The sequence below is a fragment of the Esox lucius genome, chromosome 6, assembly GCF_011004845.1.
Source record: "Esox lucius isolate fEsoLuc1 chromosome 6, fEsoLuc1.pri, whole genome shotgun sequence".
Classification (NCBI taxonomy): Eukaryota; Metazoa; Chordata; class Actinopteri; order Esociformes; family Esocidae; genus Esox; species Esox lucius.
In genome coordinates this window covers 27,736,979-27,759,770 of record NC_047574.1, presented here as the reverse complement: position 1 = coordinate 27,759,770, position 22,792 = coordinate 27,736,979, and the positions used below count along the sequence as shown (strand labels likewise).

At 42.0% G+C, this 22,792-nt stretch overlaps 1 protein-coding gene across 4 annotated transcripts in view; it reads left to right on the top strand.

Annotated features, from left to right (window-relative positions):
- Positions 1-22,792, top strand: part of dntt (deoxynucleotidyltransferase, terminal) — a 75,830-nt gene that overhangs the window by 5,799 nt on the left and 47,239 nt on the right. For all 4 annotated transcript variants that reach the window (XM_010897005.4, XM_010897004.4, XM_010897008.5 and 1 more), the window contains exons 3-7: positions 3,496-3,603; positions 10,386-10,556; positions 12,124-12,195; positions 12,394-12,517; positions 19,215-19,347. In XM_010897005.4, the coding sequence (XP_010895307.2) occupies positions 3,496-3,603; positions 10,386-10,556; positions 12,124-12,195; positions 12,394-12,517; positions 19,215-19,347 (608 nt within the window). The remainder of the gene's footprint in view (positions 1-3,495; positions 3,604-10,385; positions 10,557-12,123; positions 12,196-12,393; positions 12,518-19,214; positions 19,348-22,792) is intronic.

The following is a 22,792-nucleotide window of genomic DNA, read 5'->3' as shown; positions in this document are numbered from 1 at the left end:
GTGATGCTTTGCAAAATGTCAGAACCAATCAAAATTTCAATATGTATGCTAATTTTATTTATGGAGAACACATTAACCAATAGAGACATTTCTTTTGCTCTAGGTTATCCTCTTTTTTCTGCAATATTGCAAATTTTTAACAAAATTACCTTTTTTTTCTACCTGGTTTGGATATTTTTGAAAAGGTAAGAGTGGTCCATTCCACTAGTATAGACAAATACAACATTTTCTAGAACTCAAAATGAAGCACAACAATATTGAGATTGCGAAAACACTTAGGTTGCAGTCAGATAATCAATTAATAACCAAAACGAGGTCAGTTCTGGAGGTGCCTCTAATCAAAAGCTAAAACTATTTGAAATATGATTTGATCACAGGTACATTTCTCACCAACCTCAGCTTGGTGAGAAGCTCAAACTGCCTTCCTCACGATGTTCTGCTGAGTTTTGTCAACAAGTATGCTCGTGGTACCGTATAAAAACGTCTAGTTACCATTCCTTCCATTTCTGTAATTAAAAATGACTTGCTAAAAATGTGATCTTCACACAAGCTGATGATGCAACATTGACATGTATCGACCTGTCTCCTACGATAACCACTTCTGAATGAATAAATAAATAAAAAAATAAAAAATAAAAAAAGATAACCACTGCCTTTTTTTACTGCTTGTCCCATGATGCATCGCTTTTCTAAATCAATCAAGGCGGCCCACTACGGCGCTTACGTGTGACTCACTTCCGAAACATAGTTTTTTTTATTACTTATGAATCAATTTAAGAGTCCCTTGTAAAGACAATACTGTTTGGTCTGGCTTTGCTAAAACGTTCGCCTCAGGCTCATCCTAGACCCTGAAAGCAATGCATTTTACCGCCATAAATATTATACCGTGCCCGCCGCTACGGAGTGGATGTTTAAGTATTAAAAACCTATTGAAATGTACTATTTCCATTACGTACTTAGTGGAACGCATGCAATGAGCTACAGTGGCAGATTTGTTTAAGTGGAGTGGGCTGCGGAATAATATGTGGGCTGCCAGTGAGAACAAGGAGAATGAGGACAAGGGAATGAGTGACTAAGGGAATGCAAGGCTGGAGAGAGACACGTCAGGCCTGGGAATACTGAGACGTGCTTTTACTGCAGTGACTGCCATCAATCTTCTGCTAGAGGAGCTAGTTCCCCCCCACGTAAGTGCCGGCCTCTGTGACACCTTCCCCTGTTCGGTGGCCTGCAAGGATTTCATTAATCTGCTTGAGCACACCTCTCTGTCTGGGTGAATACCATTAACCTGAACAGGCCGCCTCTGTCGGTCTCCGAAGACACGCACACACAATTGTGCCCGGGTCCGGTCACATACACGAACCACGGGCGGGTAGGCAGGCTGTTAGCCAGACGTGAGCGTGCACCATCAAACTGTGTTGAATACAGTAGGTCTGATTAAATTCAGCCAAGTCATGCTTATACCTTAACTACTCCTGTATACTGTTTCTGCGTCTCATTTTAGGCTCAATTCCATATGCATTAAAACTATCACTGAAGCGAAAGATAAAAAGCAAGTTGTATTTGGATTTGTGTAAGAAAGACGAAAGCAAGTTTCACATGTGATTGGTGCTGCCATGAAATTTATTCACAGCTATTCAATACTTTTTGGGAACAGGAGAGGCCTCGGGCGAGAGAAATAAGAGATTTTTTTTTTGAATCCCTTGCTAATTGAGTCCGCTCTCCAATTCTGGAAAACCGGAGAGAGGCCAAGCCCTTTTTTTTTATTATCTTCCGCATAACACCCACGTTCCGTTTTTCTTTTTAAATGTTTTCGGTCAACACAGCGCAGTGAAGTCATCCCTACAAATCTCGTGTCACAGTCCGGTCGAAATACTTGTAAATTCCTCAGGTAAAATTCAAAGATACAATGTTCCACTGCGGTTGTTGTCTGCAAGAACATGAATATTTCATCTGCAATCTTTTTGATACATTACAAATTAGTAATTTTGTTCTGCTGGAATGAAAATGCAATTTACAAAAGGCACATTTGGTTAGCAGAATTCTTGATGCGTTACAGGTTAGCTGGATTCAGATGCCATATGGGTCTGTGTGCCTAGTATCATTAGACGGTTGCCTGGTGACGTGGGGACTGGGGTATTCTTAACCTCTGTCTACTTAACTTTCCGAACCAGTAACTGTTCTACATAAACCCCTTTTGTCACATTTTGTATAAACTCCCACCGAAGGAGACTGCTGACAATTTATTTGCAAATGTTTTTCCTCAGAATCCAAATATACTGTAAACTGTCTTCTGAAAATATTCAGACCCCTTCACTTTCTCCACATTTTGTTGTGCTATAGACATCATTTTTGATTACATAGTTTGCCATCAATGTACTCTCAATATCCCTGAAAGAGTAAGTGGAAACACATTTTTAGAAATATCACAATATATTACTGAAATATCTCATGTACATTAGTGTTCAGACTCTCTATTCATTACTTTGTATAAGAGTGTTTGACAGCAATCACAGCTTTGAGTGATTTGTCAAACAACACCTGCACAACTGGAATCGGGCAGTTTTTCCCATTATTTCTTCCTGCAGATATTCTCAAGCTCTGTCAGATTGAATGGGGGGTACTGGTGCAAACTTCAGGTCTCCTCACAGATGTTCAATGGGGTTGAAGTCCAGGCTTTGGCTGTGTCACTTGAGAACATTCACAGACACATCCCAAAGCCACTCCTGTGTTTTGTGTTGGCTCTGTGCTTTGGGTCATTGCCGTGGAGAAAGATGAATATTCATCCCAGTCTGAGGGCCTTTGTCTCTGGATCAGGATTTCTTCAAGGTCCTCTAAATTTAGATCTGTTCATTCTTCCCTCAATCCTAACCAGTCTCACAGTCCTTGTCACAGAGAAGCATCCCATAGCCTGATGCTCCCACCACCATGCTTCACTGTAGGGATGTTATTAACCAGGTGATGAGCGGTATCTTGTTTTTCCATGTGTAATGTTTGGTATTCAAGCCTAATAGTGAGATTTTGGTTTCATCAGAACAGAGAATATTTTTCCTTCAGGCGGGATGTCATATGTCTTTTATGCCTTTTCAGGAGTGGCACTGTCTAGCCACAACTATTAAGGCCTGATTGATGGAGTGCTGCAGAAATGGTTGTCTTTCTGACAGTTTCTCCCATCTCTGCAGAGAAACTCTGACTTTCAGTTATAGAATGGCTCTTGGTCATCTCCTTGGCCATTTATTTAGTTTGACCCTTTGGACAGTTCTAGGATAAGTCTTGGTGGTTCTAAGCTTTTTCCATTTTACAGTGATTGTGTAACAGGTGCCATTTTTAATGATGTCCATAAATTGGCAAACATTTCTTAAAGCGTGTTTTCACTTTGTCGTTATAGGGTATTGTATGTCGATTTGGTCGATTATACATTTAGTTCATGAAACAACAAAGTGTGCAGAAATTGAAGGGTTCACTTTCGGAAGTCACTGTACTTTTTGCGTTCTACAGGAGACACTGGCAGAGACAGTCTGTTCCACACCTGCGGCTGTGGACAACGTTTCTCAATATGCGTGCCAGAGGCGGACAACCACAGAAAATCATAACAAGATGTTCACGGTAAGAACCCACTCTCTTTACATGTCTTTCTGGCTATTTAACCCTTATTGCCACAAAGCACCCCAACTGGCTAGGCACTAATTGCTTCCTTGATTCACACACTGTTGCACTGACCTTGCCCCACCCCTCTGCACCTAATATGTGAACCTATGAATGAGAAGCATCTGCATGTGGGCTACGAGGAAGGCAGAGCAGCTGAGTTGCCCCTGAGGACTGACACAGGCTGGCATGGGCCGACCATGAGGATGGGCATGCCACACTGAATTGGGCACTCGATGCAATGCTTCTCACCAACAATGATGGATCTGTCTCCATGCCATCTGGCCACTGGGCAGCTTGCTACCAATGCCAGCGGAAAGGAGGGCATGTGTTCACGCTGGCTTTGAGGGAAGGTAGTACTGCAGACCTCCATTGCATTGTGTGAAGTAAGCTTTAGCGGCACATTATCAATACAATACGCTTTCAAATAAGTCTTGCTGCCAGTGCGCAGTAACGTCTTTGTGTACAGTGAGAGGGCTGTTTTGCCAAGGTAATCAAAAGCCCCTCATAAGAATAGTTGGACACTGGTATGGAGGAATGGAGGACCTCTGATGCGGTTCCAAACTTACCGTGGGCTGTGTGTACGTGTGGGAGGTTGGTGGCTCGCTGATGATTTCCTCCAAGCCTTATTAAGCAAAGCTTATTGGGAGCCCACGGAGACATCTGTTTCATAATGACTTTCACTTTTTTTCCAGACTGTCTGACAGAGCATGCACACTCACATGTGAGAATGCACACCTATTCATGTCGTGCGTGTATACACACACACACACACACACACAGGGAGTTTTCGTGTTCTCCTTCCCCTTTCCACTCTGTTAATTACCAGTCTTCGCTCCCGATCGTAATTGTTCCCCATGAATGTAATAACACTCCGCAATGTTATTGGTGCTAATAAATGTAAGTTCAACCTGTGGCTCTGAAGGTGTGATATAGGTAATTAAGCAAAGCCCTAGTCACTTTGTAAATGGTGAACTTTTTAAATTCTGTTACCCATGCCTTGAGCCATAGGCTTTAAAACTAGAAGTTGTGGTTAGAGCTGGAATTAACTATAGTTTTCCATTAGGTGAAACACGTGTGAATGTATTCTGTTTCATTTCTGTAAAACCATGAGAACTAATATTGGAGTGTACTATGTACAAAATACTGCAGCTTGTCTTCCTGGTTCTTTTCACGCCACTCTGGGAAGTGTGAACCAGTAACCTTGCATACAGGAAGGAAGGCATTATATGGCCTTTACCTCAATGGACCTCACTAGCGCCCAAGCCAACACGTGATCATGCAAGCCATTTTGGACTGCATACCAATCAAAAATGCTGGCCAACTGCTCAGCCCTCCACGATCCGTGTGCTCAGGATTCTAACCCTGGTATGGCAGTAAGAAGCTAAATAATTTTAACCCTGCTCCCTGTATATCCAGGGGCCCTGTAGACCTCAGTATTCCCTGTAATACAATGGCGTGCTTTTCTGTTGAGTATTATAGCTTTACTGAATTCACTGCGGCATTCTATAGAACTGACTGTACTTCTCCGTGGGTATAATATTTATCATAGTGCACTACAGTATTTACTGTAGCACTTTGTAAGGTACCCCAGTGTTGTTGGTTTTGGTAAAATAAAGTGAAACTGTAGTGTGTGCCTGTTATCGGGGCTGTGTACTGTGCAGTGTATGTGTCAGACGGGATCAGTCAGGTGGAGAGGAAGGGAGGGAGGAACCAGCCCATGCAGCTGCGGGGGTGTGAGGAGCCACAGGGTGTCGGACAAGGAAGCACTAGGTACCAAGAGGTGTTGGCATCAGAAAAACAGGATGATGACTAATGAGAGAGAAAGAAAGGGCGAGAACAGGAGGGAAAAGAAAACGAGGGAGAAAGGGCTAAAGAGCTTGGATTTGTTTCTTGTCCCTGGTGCTTGTTCAGCATGTCGATAGCAGCATGAAGGCGTTCTATGTGCTTGACTGATCTTCAACTGCACCAAATTGATCCTCAACTTACACAGCGATAGCAGCTGGCAGTCAATTCCTGGCTATATGGTGTATCTGACTTATAGATGTATGCTAACATAGTTGTTTACATTTTAGGCATTTAGCAATATCCCAAAGGCACAGTGACATGTTTTCCATGTCTTGTCTGTGATGCAGAAAGACAAACAAACCAGAAGCTCCAAGTGGGGCCCCATGTATCTCAGTTGGTAAATCATGGCACTTACAACACCTGGTTTTGTGAGTTTGATTCCCACATGTTGGCAATAAAAAGTATTAAAATGCTGACATGGTCGCTTTGAGGGGTCTGGGAAGAATTTTGTTCCATTCACACTGCTTAAAGAAAGTACGTGAACCACACACTGAGTTCTAAACAATTCTCTGAAAAGGGGCCGAGTGTAGATGAAAGATGACTGAACACAAGTTGTCCTCAATGTTTTCCTCACTGATAACCTGCCACAGACTCCAGGCCTTCCGGGTACAATGGAGCGAGTGCTGGGTGGCAAACTGGGATGATACATCCACTCTGTGGGGAATAACCAGCCTTACTTTCCATTAATTTGATAAATGCAAATGTGCCTGTCCTCCCAGCATGCTGGAAGTAGGAGACCTGACAGCTGACAGGCTGGCCTCCAGAGGAGATGAGAGGGCCTGGGAGTGTTGATGGTCCCAATCTAGTCAGGTAGGTTCAGGAGTAGGTCAGACGCTTTAGGAGCATGCATGACTCTGATGGTATAGAGACTCTGTGCTGAGCCATCTGTCACGTTGAGCTGTAAGTGAAGCTGAGGTGAAAGAATAAGTATACTGCACAGACAAGGTGAGAGAAACTTATGTAGTCTATGATCACCTGTTAGAAGCATTTCATAGAAGACTTCATTTGGTTCTTCTACTTCCATGTCTACACTTGAAGAAATAAGTCAATAGATTGAGGGTCATAATTGGTTGAAGTCTTTGTATTTTTTGTAAGTCATGTGAACTATGCATGTGACCTGTTGGTTAGCCAATAGCCAATGAGAAGCCTGTAAAAACTATGAAGCGGTTACTAGAGATTAGTCATATAGGAAATTAGAGGATTTCCAATGTTTGTTCATTGAAACTAACTTTTTTAAGGGAGAGAGTTAAATTGAAGCAGGCTGTATCTGTCCACCAGGCTACCAGCTAGAGAAAAAACTACTTTTGTATGGTGTGGAGTGAATTCTTCAAGCAACACCTTGGGTAATGCGTGAAGTTTTCAATTCAGGAACATAGTGTGCCAACATTTTGCACATCCTGGCATTTTACAAATCAAAATGAGACCCCCAGTGATGTATTGTATGTTTTCTTTTTAGAACTGCAATGGCTTGTCCTAGTCCTGTGTGTGGAATTTAAAAAAATTGGCCACCGCCTTAGTCAGACGGTAATGCCAGGAATAGACAGTGTACAAACAAAACACATAATTCAGTATCTGAATATGAAAGCTCTGGCTAATAGGCTGAATTATCAGTTTTGTTGGCGGGAATGCATATTGGAAAGCTACAAACCATGAAGGGCAAGGTAATGACAATCTCCTAAGCACATCTGAGCCCCACCGTGTCTCCTCCTCTCTCTACTTGAAGTTCAATCGTTCCTGCTTGTTAACACATAGTAATGTTGTTAGAAATATTTTGGCAATGTTGTGTGCCTTGCAGTTGTGTATATACTGCCTATGTATGAAACTAACTGACGGCTAGTAACAGTGCTTGTAACCGGAGTGACTAAGCAGCTTGTTTTCAGTCAAAATCAGCAACGGACACGTGATGTAGACTGAGTACTGTAAGTATTTGGACTTGCTAGCTATAGGCTTTACATTATTAACCTGTCATATATTAATGCTAAATATCTAGCGTTAAATGCATTGGGCATACGTTTCAAATGCCAGACCTATTGTTTTGTTGGTTGCTGTTTACCGAGATTTTGAACATCATGGAAGCAATGGTAATGTCCTCAATCCAGTTACTTCCTTATCAGAACGTTGTTTTTGAAGTGGCAATCCAAGGATGAAAAAATCACAAACCTGCCTCCGCCCTTGTTTCTGAACAAAGATAAGAGCTTTTTTTAACCACTTTGTATTTAAAAATAATAGTTATGGGAGGGCAAGGGGATATCATCCATTTCATTAGTTTGACTGTTTCAGTTTAAAGTAGTTTGTCTAGAAGCATCGGAGCAAAATAATATGATGTTTTGGGTACTGAATGGGTTCGGCAGTTAAAATATTTCTTCTGTTGCTGTTGTTAAAAACACCCAAATTCCTACTCCTCTGGAGTGGAATGACCAATCTGCACATAACTTGGTCTTAAGCATCTACAGTATGGAGGAAGTTCTAACAATGCTATATCTTCCAGATTACATGTTCACAACAATGGTAAGACCACATTTTGATATAACACACTGTAGCTCTATAATAGCCATGTTGTTTATCTCTTAAACCATGATTTCCAAATCCTGCCCCTGGGGACCCCAAGGGGTGCACATTTTGGTTTTTGCCCTAGCCCTCCCACTCCGGATTCAAAAGCTGCCCTATCCCTTATACACCCGATTGACGTCATCAACCTATCAAGTCTTTAAGTGTGTGAGTGCTAGCGCAAAAACGTGCACGCCTTGGGGTCCCCAGAAATCTCTTAAACAGTTTGACAGAGTGGAGAAATACTGCATTCATGTTCAAGTGTATAAGTCTAGCTAAACTCTGAAGTGGGTAAACTCAAAAAAATGCTGGCCTAGAGTTGAGGCTGTTGAATGGGAAAAACCTTTTGTTCAAGCCCATTGGCTCAAAGCGGCCATAATATTTTAATTATAAATATATTTTTCATAAAAAATAAGTGACTGTGGCTGTTCCATATCTAGTTTTTAGTGTACTAAAGGGCCCAATATCTTAAGTTTTACAGTAATGGAAAGTAGCATGATAACAATGTAACTGAGCAAGCCCGTCCAACTTAATATTAAACAAAATGAGGGAGAGAACCCGTGCAGCACACATGATGTTACATACGTTCCTGTGCATTGCATAACATTGTTATATGTTATAAGCTGTTGCTAAATTTGCTAACATGGGTTTTTACAAATTCTTGTACGTCCAGCTGCTGCAGTGCACACAGCTGATCAGAAAGAGCTATTGTTGAGGAAACATGCTGGCGGGCAGGCAGGCTGATAATGAATCATTTTGGGGGAGTATGATTACTTCATGAAGAAATCCATCTGTGTCACAAACCGTTAGCCTCCATTACTAAATCTCTCTGCTACTTGTCAACAACAGGAAACGTCCTTTGACCTCCAACGTCACCACTCAAGTGTAATTTTTATTTTTTATTTGAGTGACATTTGTGTTTAGACATCATTAACCACTGAGAGTATCTCTGGTGAAAGTGTCCTATGCTACCTTGGAAGGTGATTGACATTTTCATTCAGTTATGATATAAAACATTTCGATTTTATGCAAATCTTGCAACAAGCCTGTTTAGGTAAATAAAACTTTTGGTATAATTAGCTACCTCCTCCAGGTAGACCCGTAATGCATACTGAGCAGCCCAGCACAGCAGTAGCCTACCCTTTCAGTTCTCTCTATTAAGGCCTAACTACTCTCATTATCACATGCTGTGAGGGGAGCCCAGTGTGTGTGTTTGCACGTATGTTGAGTGAGTGTGCATGTATGCTTGTAAACTCTCTGTGTGCCCATGCTTGTTGTAAGCGTGCTTGGGGTCACGCTCTCGTTGCGTTGTGAACGGGTCAGTGGAGTCTCCTGCCAGGCTGTGCCTGCTGACCCGAGGCAACATGTCTGGACAAATCACCCATGGCCCAGCCTTTCTGAGGGTGACTGCACTCATCTAGCTCCCCACACAACCAGACCAGAAGAAACCAGCCAGCTCTGCCACGTCATGATCCACTGAAGAGAAACACTGTTTTAAAGGTCAGATTGTTGGAAGTGGACCGGTTTTGGTAAAGTCTCTACAGCTAGGCTGTCATTAGCCTCTAGCAAAATGTAGCCACCTTGTGTTTTTATTAGTCTGTATTATAAATAATCAATTAACTAAGTTTATTGTGCTTTTGGTGGTCTATCTACACTGTCTAGCTTCATATTTCTTAACGTTGACTTTCTACTAATCTGCACAATATGCCCTTGTCCATCACCACAATTACCACTGTATTACCGCCGAGCCCAGCTATAGGTGGTAGTAGTAAAGAAGCGTGTCTAGCTAGAAAATGGTGTCTTCATGTATAAAGCCCTCACTATCTCCCCCTCTGGCAATATCCTACTATTGAAAATAACAAAGGAGAAAACTCCTGACAGTTGTTCTTTCCTTTTGTCGAACCAACGCGTCGTTCCACAGAGGAAAGTCCACCGCAACACCGCAGGCCCCTGGGGAGCCTGCTGTGAACAAGTGGAAAATGACAGGTTCCTCTCCGGCGCACACCGACCCAAATGTCGCTGTGCGGTCATCCAGAAACGCCGGGGCCCACCGCGGCCGGGAGGGAGATGGACGGGGTGGGAGGGGGGGACTTCATCCTACGATCCCTGTCTGGCTGTCACCACGGGTCAATGTGTCTGATGTGAGAGTGAACACCTGACATTTCTCTCTCTCGTTCCCTGCACCCCGTCTCTATGGGTGTTTGTCTCGTCACTCCTCCTGATAGGCAAAGTTTCCATCTATATTTATAACTTGATTTTTACCTCTTCTTCCTTCCCTCTCATTTCATCATCCACCCCCGCCCTCTCTCTCACCATGTCCCCATTCGTTCCTGTCTCTTTTTCTTTAGGACGCGTTGGAGGTGTTGGCAGAGAGTTCTGAGTTCAATGAAAACGAAGGGCGGTGTCTGGCGTTTCGACGAGCAGCCTCAGTCCTGAAAAGTCTTCCGTCAGCTGTACGCTCCCTGGGGGCCACCCAGGGTCTACCCTGCCTAGGGGAACACACAGAGGCTGTCATTGAGGTAACATCTGCTCTGCCAGACATGCATACATGGCACCGAACGCAGACAGACACACACACACGCGTGTGGAGGGGTTCAAATGAAATATGGGAAGTGCGGGATGGCCCTAGTCTGGGGTCAGGGGGAGAGGCGTCAAACCTGTTGCATGGAGAGTTGACTCTCTGCTGGTTGTCTATTTGGAAAGGCAAAAAGAAACTAATTTCAGAAAATCCAATGTCATGTGAAGCTTCCTGGCACATTAGCTTAACTATTTCTAAAAACATTTCTAATATGCAGCTTCTCTGGTTGCATTTTAACCCAGTTTTGATCTTTTGTTTGTTATTGGCCAAATTGCTGATCAAAACAACTATATAGTGTCAGAATTAGGCAGCCTGTGTACAATCACAACACAATTGTAGACCTAATTGTAATTATTTTGGTCTAAATCTAACCCATATTTTGGAAATGACATTTTTCCTTGTGAAGATTGGATAAAATAAAATCTTCTGGAGACCAAATTCTCAGGTTTTACTCTGTGTGGAATTTGGTCCCCGCAACCAGGGTAACACAAATACACCGATATGTGCGTATATTGTCGACCCCTGCCCACCTTCCCCACAGCACATTCTTCTGAATGTCGTTGTAAGTAGAATGTGAGAAATGTTTGATTTGAATGCAAAGCGAAGTTTAAAGATAATTCCATGCATGTTGGAAATGTAGGCAATGTCTCAATGCAAAACACACTGGAGTCCCTCAGTTGAATTCCGTTGAACATCAGAGTGGAAAAAGCTAAAAACACAGTGACATGAAAGTTAGTAGTGAGCAATGAGTCAGAAATTAACAATTTGCATGTGCGTGTGTCTGCCAACAAGAAAGTATGTTAAAGGTTTAACCCGTAAGCATGAAGAGAGTTGACCTTGGCTTGAGTGTACATTGTGACGGCCTTCATTGTTTTCTATCATGCTTTAGGCCTTCACTGTTGTAGATTGTTTCTGCATCCTATGCTCAAGCACAAACAAAAATGCAGTTTTGAGTTATTTTTCTCTTCTCTACACAACCAGCTGAAAACAGATGACAGCAAATTACCAATGAAAATCAAAAAACTTCTCCACATTTTGTGTCCTCTGGGGTTGCCGATTATGGTTCTAATAGATAACTCCAAACAGCATAATAGTTTTATCCTACACCTTACAAAGGGCCTTGACGCCTACTGCTTTTACATTTATGATAAATGTCTTATGGGGACACTTAAAATGTGACCAGCAAATGAGTTGTGCTCCCTCATGAGAACAACACTATTAGGCCTGCGGACATAGACTATTCAACACAAACAGTCAGAGCCGTAGAAAATAACACCCTTTCTTCTTCATTACAGCTATAAAATAGGAATTAATAAAAGGTTTTACCATACCAAAGCTATTATTTCTAGAACAGTTTTGGAAATGGGTATCAAAGGAGTACTTGGAATATGTATAATCTATTCTAATATGAAGAGCTATGGAAATGTTTTTTGAAAAAAAAAAAGCATCCAACTGCCTTTTGGCAAAAAAAATCAACATGGTAATGTAGTTAACTTGATTCTTCACAGGAAATCCTACAATTTGGCCGTTGCTTCAAAGTTGAAGAGATACAGTGCGATGAGCGATATCAAGCGCTAAAGGTGAGCTGATTAGAACAAAATCTTTTTAAATCCATTTAACTTTGGAAATATCCTCTAGATTTTTTACAAATGTTCTTTATATGCACAATGTTACAGGTCCTAGCAAGACTTTAAAAAGGACTCATAACCGTCACTTTTTCTCTCAGAAGTCCCAGTTGACAACGTGTTCTCTTCAGTGCATTTCTGCTTCCTTGCCAGCTATTTACCAGTGTGTTCGGGGTTGGACCCAAAACAGCAGAGAAGTGGTATCGCAGAGGGCTGCGCTCGTTCAAGGAGATTCTAAATGAGCCCGCCATCCAGTTGAACAAGATGCAGAGAGCTGGTATGAACAGGAGCCTCACACAAACTCCTCCTTTTTATCTGTCACAACACACCAGCAGAACAGCAACCTGCATCCCACTGCTGACTTGCCTCTGCTAAGCAGGTTCGCTCTTGGTTGTTCCAGGATTGGGGACCAGCAGGGGAACTCTTCACTCTCGTTTAAAGATTAAATCTCAGTAGCCCTCGTCAGTAAAGGGGATATTGCCCTGTGATTGGTGCAGTCTTTCAGATGTAATGTTAAACAGGTCCTGGTTGGTAGCGGTCACTAAAGAACTCATGGCACTGATCATAATGGTAGGGGCTGGTAATCCTGGTATCCTAGTTACATTTCCGATCTGGCCCTCGTGTCATCCTAACTTCCTTATCATCCGATGCATTCAACTGGCTCCGTGTTTCCTCCTCCTGTAACTGCCCCCGACCAATAAATATCAAGTACGTGAGTCACTTTTGATATGAGTGTCAACTAAATTACTTAAATATGGAAACAAGATAAATGGGTACACTAGCTTCTCACAATTTATTTTTTATCTGCTATTTCCCTGGTGTAGCGGCAGGCAGTAGTGATCTCGGCTTGTACTCCGATCCATAGACCTCATTCTGTATTTACTGTAATATTTCACAGACTGTCCTTTATCCGACAAGTTACAAGTACAGTAGCATTAAGCCCCCAGATAGCACTTGCGAGAAGCTGAGCCTGTAGGGATCTAACACAAAGTAAACCTACCAAGGGGGATTTGAAAATCAAAATGAAAATCAATGAGTTGTATTTACGAAGGGTAGCACTTCTCATGGGATTTGCCGGGCAGACTCATCAATCAGCTTTAGAGAGAAGGTCCTTATCAACGTAAAGGCCAAAAATGTCCCCTGACATCCAATATGATAATGATGATTGGTTTGTCACATCATTGCTGTGACACAGCTACAGAGTGAAATCTCATGGTTTTAATCCCTACTTCCTTGTTTGAGAATGTGTTTCAGTGAACTTGGGGAGTATGCTCTTTCAGCAAATTGGGACTTTGGGATGTCTTTGGCAAGCAGCCATTTTTCTTGCTGTTAGGACAATAAATGGATGTGCTTAGGCAGAATTTAATAAAGAAGCTCAAGTTTTCTTTTCCTTTTTTTGTGAGTGAAACACCACTCCAAATTTGCATTATTTTTTTTATTAAGGACAGCCCACTGATTAAAACAACATTATAATTTTATATATATATATATATATATATATATACTCACCTAAACGATTATTAGGAACACCATACTAATACTGTGTTTGACCCCCTTTCGCCTTCAGAACTGCCTTAATTCTACGTGATATTGATTAAACAAGGTGCTGAAAGCATTCTTTAGAAATGTTGGCCCATATTGATAGGATAGCATCTTGCAGTTAATGGAGATTCGTGGGATGTACATCCAGGGCACGAAGCTCCCGTTCCACCACATCCCAAAGATGCTCTATTGGGTTGATCTGGTGCTCTATTGGGTTGATCTCATTGTCATGTTCAAGAAACTAATTTGAAATGATTTGAGCTTTGTGCCATGGTGCATTATCCTGCTGGAAGTAGCTATCAGAGGATGGGTACATGGTGGTCATAATGGGATGGACATGGTCAGAAACAATGCTCAGGTAGGCTGTGGCATTTAAACGATGCCCAATTGGCACTAAGGGGCCTAAAGTGTGCCAAGAAAACATCCCCCACACCATTACACCACCACCACCAGCCTGCACAGTGGTAACAAGGCATGATGGATCCATGTTCTCATTCTGCCAAATTCTGACTCTACCATCTGAATGTCTCAACAGAAATTGAGACTCATCAGACCAGGCAACATTCTTCCAGTCTTCAACTGTCCAATTTTGGTGAGCTCGTGCAAATCTGTAGCCCATCCGCCTCAAGGTTGTGCTTGTGCTTGACTCTCCTTTTTAAATTCTTGACAGCAGAGGCTTCTTCCTTCCTGACCTCCCATGTAAGACACATTTGTGCTGTGTCTTTCTTAAAGTTGACTCATGCACTTTGATATTATGTTACTCTGGGGTTCTTAGAGACTTCTATGAGCATCTTTCCGTCAGCTCTTGAGTTGGATTTGGTGGAATGATCTGTCAGTGATCTGGAATGTGAAAATGGCTTTGTAACCCGCTCCTGTTTTGGTGCACCTGACTAATTTTAACTAATTTTATGTGAGGGTAGGGTGTATGTTAACTTGTTTTCGACTTAACGTCTTGCATCTCTGTTTACTCTAATTGCATGAATGGTTCCAAATATGTAAAAAAAATTATAATAGACCTTCCGTTGGGTGTATGTACATGATGACAGCACATGGATTAATTGAAAATTGAAACTTTGCCTTTTATTTATAATTACATTTTTCAAATTCTCAACTGTACATAAGTGGAGACCCTGACCCCTGCCCTCCAAGAAACATGATCTGTGCACGTTACTAGATGGATCCACTGGTGTTCATAGGGCGTAATGAGTTAGAGCGGGGACAAATGGGAGTGGGACAAAAAAGGTAAAGTGGTCTTGGTAGGACCAGGGAATCGAACCCATGCTTTTGGGGCATTGTGTATAGCCCATTGGTGACTGCACTGCCTCTAAACCAGACACTAATATTGTATCAGAAAAATGAATATAGTGCCAGTGACAACATATCTAAACTGTTAGCTCTATATGCCATATATGTGTAGTTTTTTTCCCTTTAAATTTCTCTCTGACAAATGTGAATGATAATCCTTACAAGTTATTCTGGTGAAATGTCTGTGCTCTATCTGCATACGGACCATTTGATCTCAATCCGTTTCATGGAGATAAGCATTTACATCTTCCAGAATTACAGTGTCTGAGTAGGGTATACACGCTTCTCTTTTGAATTAAGTACAATGACAGCTTTGTTTCAGCTTTAATCTGTTTGTGCAGCAGTTAAGAAAATACTACTTTTTTTGCCAAAAAACAATTTTCCATATTAGTATAGCAGATGCTCTTATCTTGATTATTGTACATGAGCAATTAGGGTTAACTATCTGGATCAAGGACAGAACAATGTATTCCTCAACTTATCCATCTCAAGGATTATAGCTAGACTGCCAGCCTACTGCCTGCCTGTTTACTTAATTAATTGGACTTAGGAAACTCAATCAATCTTTTGTCTGATTCATACTATATACCAGTCTGCCATAACATTATGAACACCTGCCTAATATTGTGTAGGTCCCGCTTTTGCCGCCAAAACAGCCCTGACACCGAGTCATCGAGTCATGGACTCCACTAGACCTCTGAAGGTGTGCTGTGTTATCTGGCACCAAGATGTTAGCAGCAAGTCCTATAAGTTGCAAGGTGGGGCCTCCATGGATTGGACCTGTTTGTCCAGCACATCCCACAGATGCTCGATTGGTTTGAGATCTGGGGAATTTGGAGGCCAAGTCAACACCTTGACCTAGTTGTTGTGTTCCTCAAACCATTCCTGAACAAGTTTTGCATTGTGGCAGGGCGCATTTATCCTGCTGAAACAGGCCAATGCCCTCAAGGAATACCATTGCCATGAAAGGGTGCACATGGTCTGCAACAATGCTTAGGTAGGTGGTACATGTCAAAGTAACATCCACCTGAATGGCAGGACCCAAAGTTTCCCAGCAGAACATTGCCCAAAGCATCACACTGCCTCCGCCTTGCCTTCGTCCCATAGTGCTTCCTGTTGCCATGTGTTCTCCAAGTAAGCAACGCACACTCACCGGCCCATCCATGTGATGTAAAAGAAAACATGATTCATCCGACCAGGCCACATTCTTCCAGTGCTCCGTGGTCCAGTTCTGATGCTCATGTGCCCATTGTATGCGCTTTCGCCATTGTACAGGGGTCAGCATGGGAACCCTGACTGGTCTGCGGTTACACAGTCCTTGGACCACTTCTGATACGTACTGATCACTGCAAAGCGGGATAACCCCACAAGGGCTGCAGTTTTGGAGATGCTCTGACCCAGTCGTCTAGCCATCAAAATCTGGAATGTTCCCTTGCTGCCTAATATATCCCACCCACTAAAAGGTGCCATGGTAACGAGATTATCAGTTATTCACTTCACCTGTCAGTGGTCCTAATGTTATGGCTGATTGGTGTATATAAATAAACATCTGACTGTTTGAAATGCATAAAGGAACTTCATTTCTTTTCAGAATTGATTTATTGACGTAGCCTTATTCTGTTTAATGTTCTCTGCCTTTAAATAATCTACATACCTTAGGCCAAGTGCCAAATAATAGAAAATTGTGGGAATTATCTTTTTGAAGTTTTTAGTCACTAGCTCTCATTTTGTGTGTTCTTCTATATAGAAAATGTAATAATTGATGTTAATTTTCCCCGTTTGATTTATTGCCTGCTCCCATCCTCTCTGTAATGAGTTCTAAAGGAACACGCACCTGTCTAATCAGGAATTGGGTAGTAATATTTGGTAGCTTAACTGGCAAAAAGTTCTCAATATACTGCTTGAAGGAGATTGTGTAGCAGGTGACTGGTTTTGTACAAGACCTGCCTTTGTGATTCTGTAATGTTCTCTTATCCTTCTACAATGGATAATACAGTTTAATTCAATTACTTTTCTAGTGTTTTGGAAGCAGTTTACATTTCCAGCTACTTGGTAGAAATTTGTGCTACTTTCCAAATATCTCCCTTTGTGAAATCCGAGCAAGATGGATAACGGTGTGAAGTGTCAATAAGGATTGAAATGGTGCACTGAGTGGGTCGTAAAATCTGGAAGGTGGGGCCTCCATGAACCAGCTACACGCTGTTGTGCTCAAGCTTAAAACGCTTAACATTTCTACTTTTCTACCCAGTCTGGGTTTTATTTTGTTAGAGAAGTTTGTTAGAGGAAAGTACTATATATATATATAAGTATATATTGACCGAACACAACATACAGGACTAGTACTGTACACTTATTAAATTGTAAAATAATGTCAATACATCCATGCATTTCCAAGGGTTGCATTTTGCACTGAAGATCAGGACAAAGCATATTCGAAATAGAATATTACATAAACCCCCCCCCCCCCCCCCCCCCAAAAAAAAAAAAAAACCTAAGCATCATTTCTTTGCCTAACTGGGTCGTGCCATATCACTTCATCCACATCACAGGCTATGTCCTTGCTCACAAGATAACGAGGGAAGAATCTTCTTGAATGGTGAATCATCCTTGTACAGACCCTGCATCAATTTGGTCGCAGGCCTCAGGGACCATGTAAGGGAAAGTGCAAATGGGTGCTTTTTATTTTAAACCAAGCCCCATCAGCACTCAAGGGGAGAAGGAACGTGGGTGGTGCCAAACAAAAGAAATAAACAAAAATGTCCTACCTAAACAATAAGGAAGCCTACTAACCAAAATTAAATAGGATGGCACTCACACCCTAACCTATTGTGTTTAACAGACAATCACCTACGGGTTATGTAGACACCAGGGCGTTTTACCTGCCCCCCCCAAAAATAAAACTGGTATAATTAATAACAACATTAAGGACAGACATGGGAGAACTAGATGCAAGGGTTGCAATAGAACACACCACCATGGGTGGCAATGATGACTCAACTCCAACAATGAAGCTCCCCCTCCTGGATGATTCCAAGCTGTATTTAAGGGGATGGCGTTGTAAGGAACTGGCAGGCAGCGGTAGTGGATTGGCTGATCAGTAGGTGGGAGAAGGAGGACGAGTTCAGGTGGCAGTGGGATGGACCAATCCAGGGGAACCTAATATGGGAAAGATAGTAGAACAGACCAGCCAACAAAATATATTGTAATTACACACACTAATGCATGGGGGCGTAACAATTCTGAATGGCATTGTTTTGCAAAATGTGGTGTGTGGAGTGTTTTGCAAAAAAGTGTGGTTTAGAACAGGAAAATGTGTGGAATTTATTCAGAATTGGTGTAAAATACGGTTCATGACTTGCAGGTTTTTGGTCAGTGAGTCCCAAGTTCCAGTGTCAGTGTGTAGATAATGGAGAGAACCTGTACTAGCATCACCATGAGACCTCATGCGGGTTTGTGAAATATTGTCAATATACCATGTCTAAAATGTGTCCAGACGCTGGCTTGAATATAATAGATGCATATATTGTCATATATTGTACAAAATGGGACGTCCTTCAGTGTATCAGCAGATGTGAAGGTACATACAATGGATTAGTGAGAGGCTGAGCAATGACATACACATTGGAATGCTTTTAAGATGTGGAAACTTAAAAACTGTCCATGAGTTTCCAGTGAACAGTCTAGAGCTTATCGCTGTGGAAATATCTCATCGCCAAGGAAGTCATTTCAAAAGGGAAGCGATCAAAGAACAGCCCAACGTGTGATGCAAGAGGAGAGCTTTTTTTGGGTTGTCCTGGTGTTATGTCCGGAAGCAGCCAACCACAAAGACTATTCCTTGACAAGACAAATACACTATTTTATCAAAATCAAATAGCGTATTTCTGTCAGGTATGGAGAGCCGAGAAGTTAGAAGGGTAGAGGGGTGAGGTGAGGCGAGGCAAGTTGAGGGCAGGGCAGGAATGACAAAGTACATGAATCCTCAGTGTCACATTAATTGAAAATTCGACTTTAATACAGTAATTGCCAGAATACCAGATATCTGCAATGCTTTACACATGCAATGCCTGGGCTACTGCAACATTTCCTACTTCAAACAGAAGTCTCTGATATTGATATTTTCCCCTCAGGTTTCCTATATTACAGGGACATCTCAAAGACTGTCAGCAAAGCTGAGGCCCAAGCTCTCAGATGTATAATCGAAGAGACTGTCCATTGGATTATGCCTGATGCCATACTGGCTCTGACAGGTGGCTTTCGCAGGTACTGTACAACTCTGGTCTTTGCTTCTCAGTGGGGATCCATTTTTGCTATTTGGTAATGAGTTTGACTTACAAGGCCAACACAGCACTGCCATTATAGTTCATAAGTCTTCTTGTCTAATTTTTTATTTTGAGTAGATGCATTGAAATGTATTCATTGATGTTATTTGTAATATTAATCAATCAATCAAATGTATTTATAAAGCCCTTTTTACATCAGCAGTTGTCACAAAGTGCTTTTACAAAATACCCAGCCTGAAACCCCAAGGAGCAAGCAACAATATTGTGGAAGCACAGTGGCTAGGAAAAACTCCCTAAGAGGGAAGAAACCTAGAGAGGAACTAGGCTCGGAGGGGTGACCAGTCCTCTTGTGGCTGTGCCGGGTGAATATTTTAAGAGTAAGTTGTAATTATTAGTAAATGCATTTGGCCTGTGTCCAGAGTCTATAAAAGCTAATCCAGGTCAGAAACATGACCAGATGGACAAGGACAGGGACAATCGGGGTGGCTGGTGGGGGTTATCAAACTGGCAGCTGGAATCGTCAGGTGTCGTCTTGATCTGGAACACAGCCAGGAGGACATTTTGAGAGTGCTTTCTTTAGGTTTGCAATGACTTATAGTGGAGAAGGAGAACTGACCATACTCCCCCCTCAGCCCATTAAAATGGCAGTGTAAAAACTTGTGGCTGAGACATGGGGGTCCAGTGACACTGTGGCCCTCTCCGGGTGAGGCCCTGGACAGGTCCCAGCAGGCAGGAGGTCAATCCACACATATTGCCAAGCATCAACCAAAGGGACACCAATCAACTGCAACCACCCTGAAATGAGGGCCGGGTATTTCCATCAGAGTTCACCTCAGTTGCACAATGGGTGCAACAGAGAGCCAACAACAAGCCAGGGACTCCGTCCCCGAATGGCATTGGAGGGAAGGCATCCCAGTGGCAATGAGAGCCCACCTAGCATGGGTGGACAGTATCAAGCCTTTCCATTCACCTTCACACCCCTGGGCCAAACCACCTTATCATAGGACATGCTGAAGAGATGAGTCTTTAGTAGACACTTGAAAGGTTGCACTGAGTCTGCATTTCTGTCCATAATTGGCAGATCATTCCACAGTAGTGGAGCTCTATGAGGGAAAGCCCTACCTCCAGCTGTTTTTTAGATATTGTAGTTATAATTAGAAGTCCAGCATCTTGCAATGTTAGGTTACGTGTAGGTATATATAGCTAGATCATTTCAGCAATGTAAGTAGGAGGAAGTCCATGTATTGCTTTATAGGTTAACAATAAAACCTTAAAATCAGCACTAGCCTTAACAGGCAGCCAGTATAAAGAGGCTAGTACTGGAGTAATATGTTCAAATTTTTTTGTTCTAGTTAGGATTCTAGCAGCCATGTTCAGCACTAATTTTAGTGTTCCACATAAAGTGTGAAAAGACTAGCAAAGACAAGCGAGCTTGTCTATGATCTTAGAGAATCATCATTCTAATGTGTGTTTGTGTGTATCCAATCTGGGTCTAATCTCCCCTTTTATTTTGCCCTGAGATATTCTGGAATCTTTGATAAGCACTAAGTAGTTCTTCTTTTGTTCCTACCCTGCGAGAGAGAGAAGCGTATGTCCATGACTGTCAACCCTCCATGTTACACCACAGTGATTTTAATCAGCATCTAAACCAGTGTCACTCACATGACATGCCAATCACAGTGGGCTCATGGTGAAGTCCAGTGAGGCAGCTACAAAGTGGTGCTGTTTGTTCATTTCCTGCACCTCTTTCTTTGTCACTTTCCTTTGTTCTCTATGTGTGGTGCGGTGGGCTTCAGTCAGCCTGGAGCACAGGGCTCTGTGGTGCTGTAAAAGCGGGGTGGTAACTGATTAAATAATTCACAACAGGAGCAGTCTGGCGGTGAGGATAGGCTCTTCTCCTCTCTGCAGGAGTGAAAGTTTTGCTGCCATTTAGCCATCGGTCTTTAAAACCTGTATCTCTTCAATCTCTTTCTTCTCTGTTGTTTTACAGACCATCTCTGTATCAATTCAGTTCAAATGGCATGTTACTACATACATTGCCAAAGGAAACATAAATATTTATTAACACTAATAGAACAGTGAATAACAGTTACAGTAAGAAGTGAATAGTGTGAAGGAATAGGAATAGTGATATTTTTGGCTATGTATTCCAGCTCTTTGAATTTGTATTGATACTGTATTTTGTCTTCCACTCACCCTTTTTTTACACCAATTGATAACATACAGTGCCTTGGGTAAGTATTCAGACCCCTTCACTTTCTCAATATTTTGTTGAGGACTGTTATTGACTATATTTCCCATCAGTCTAGACTTAATACCCGATAAAGACCAAGAGAAAGCATGTTTAAAAAGAATATATGCCAATATTTTGTACATTTACATATCTCATGTATTTCATTTGAGTACACCTGAGGCAAATTCAATTGACTGGACATGATTTCCAAAGGAACACACGTGTATATATTGTCCCACACAATGCTTTTCAGAGGGACCAGGGACTGGGACTCTGGTCATTAGTGGGGTAGGAATAAACAAAGAGAAATCCTTGGGCTCCTTGAAGAGAACCTGATCCAGAGTGCACAGAACCTTAATTTGGGCAAAGATTCATATTTTATCATAACAGTGACTGAAAGCACACAAGGCCGGAGACTTCAGGACAAGTCGGTAAATGTCCTAGCGTGTCCCAGCCGAAGCCTGGACTTGAATCCAGTTGATCTGTGGGGAGACCTGAAGATCACAGTTCACAGATGCTCCCCTTCCAGTCTGACAGAGCTTGAAAGGATCTGCAAGGAAGACTGGAAGAAACTGCCCAAATCCAGGTGTGCAAAGCTGGTAGTCTCAAAATCTAGAAGACTAGAAATTGTGATTCCTGCCAAAGTTGCTTCTACAAAGTACTGAATACTTACATACATGGGATATTTCAGTTTCCAAATTTCTAAGATGTGTTTTTCCCTTTATCATTTATGGGGTAGTGAGTGTGAATAGATAACAAATTATTGTATCAAAATCTATTAAGTAAAATCTATGAAGGAGAAAGTGAAGGGGTCTGAATACTTTCCGAAGGCAGTGTACAGGAGGTCAATTTATGGTAGTTCTAATCCCATACTAATTGCCAGCAAACCAGTCCTACTGCCTTTCTGCCTTTGTACCTCAGGGATTCTTGACCTGCAGAGAAATCATAGTTTTGTTATATAAAAAAAATATCTGCATATAGAAGAAAAACATGGTTAGATACTTTTTTTGTGTGTTAAGTGATTCCATGGGTCTATGTATGGATAGCTCATGGTCCCAAGCAAATGATGGCAAAGATGGGGAATATAATTATTTTCATAAGTTAGGATATTCCTCGCAAAATTAAGATTCAGTAAATTTGTCTTGAGGTTTGGTCAACTTCCACAGATTTGTCTAAATCAGTGCTGAATTTT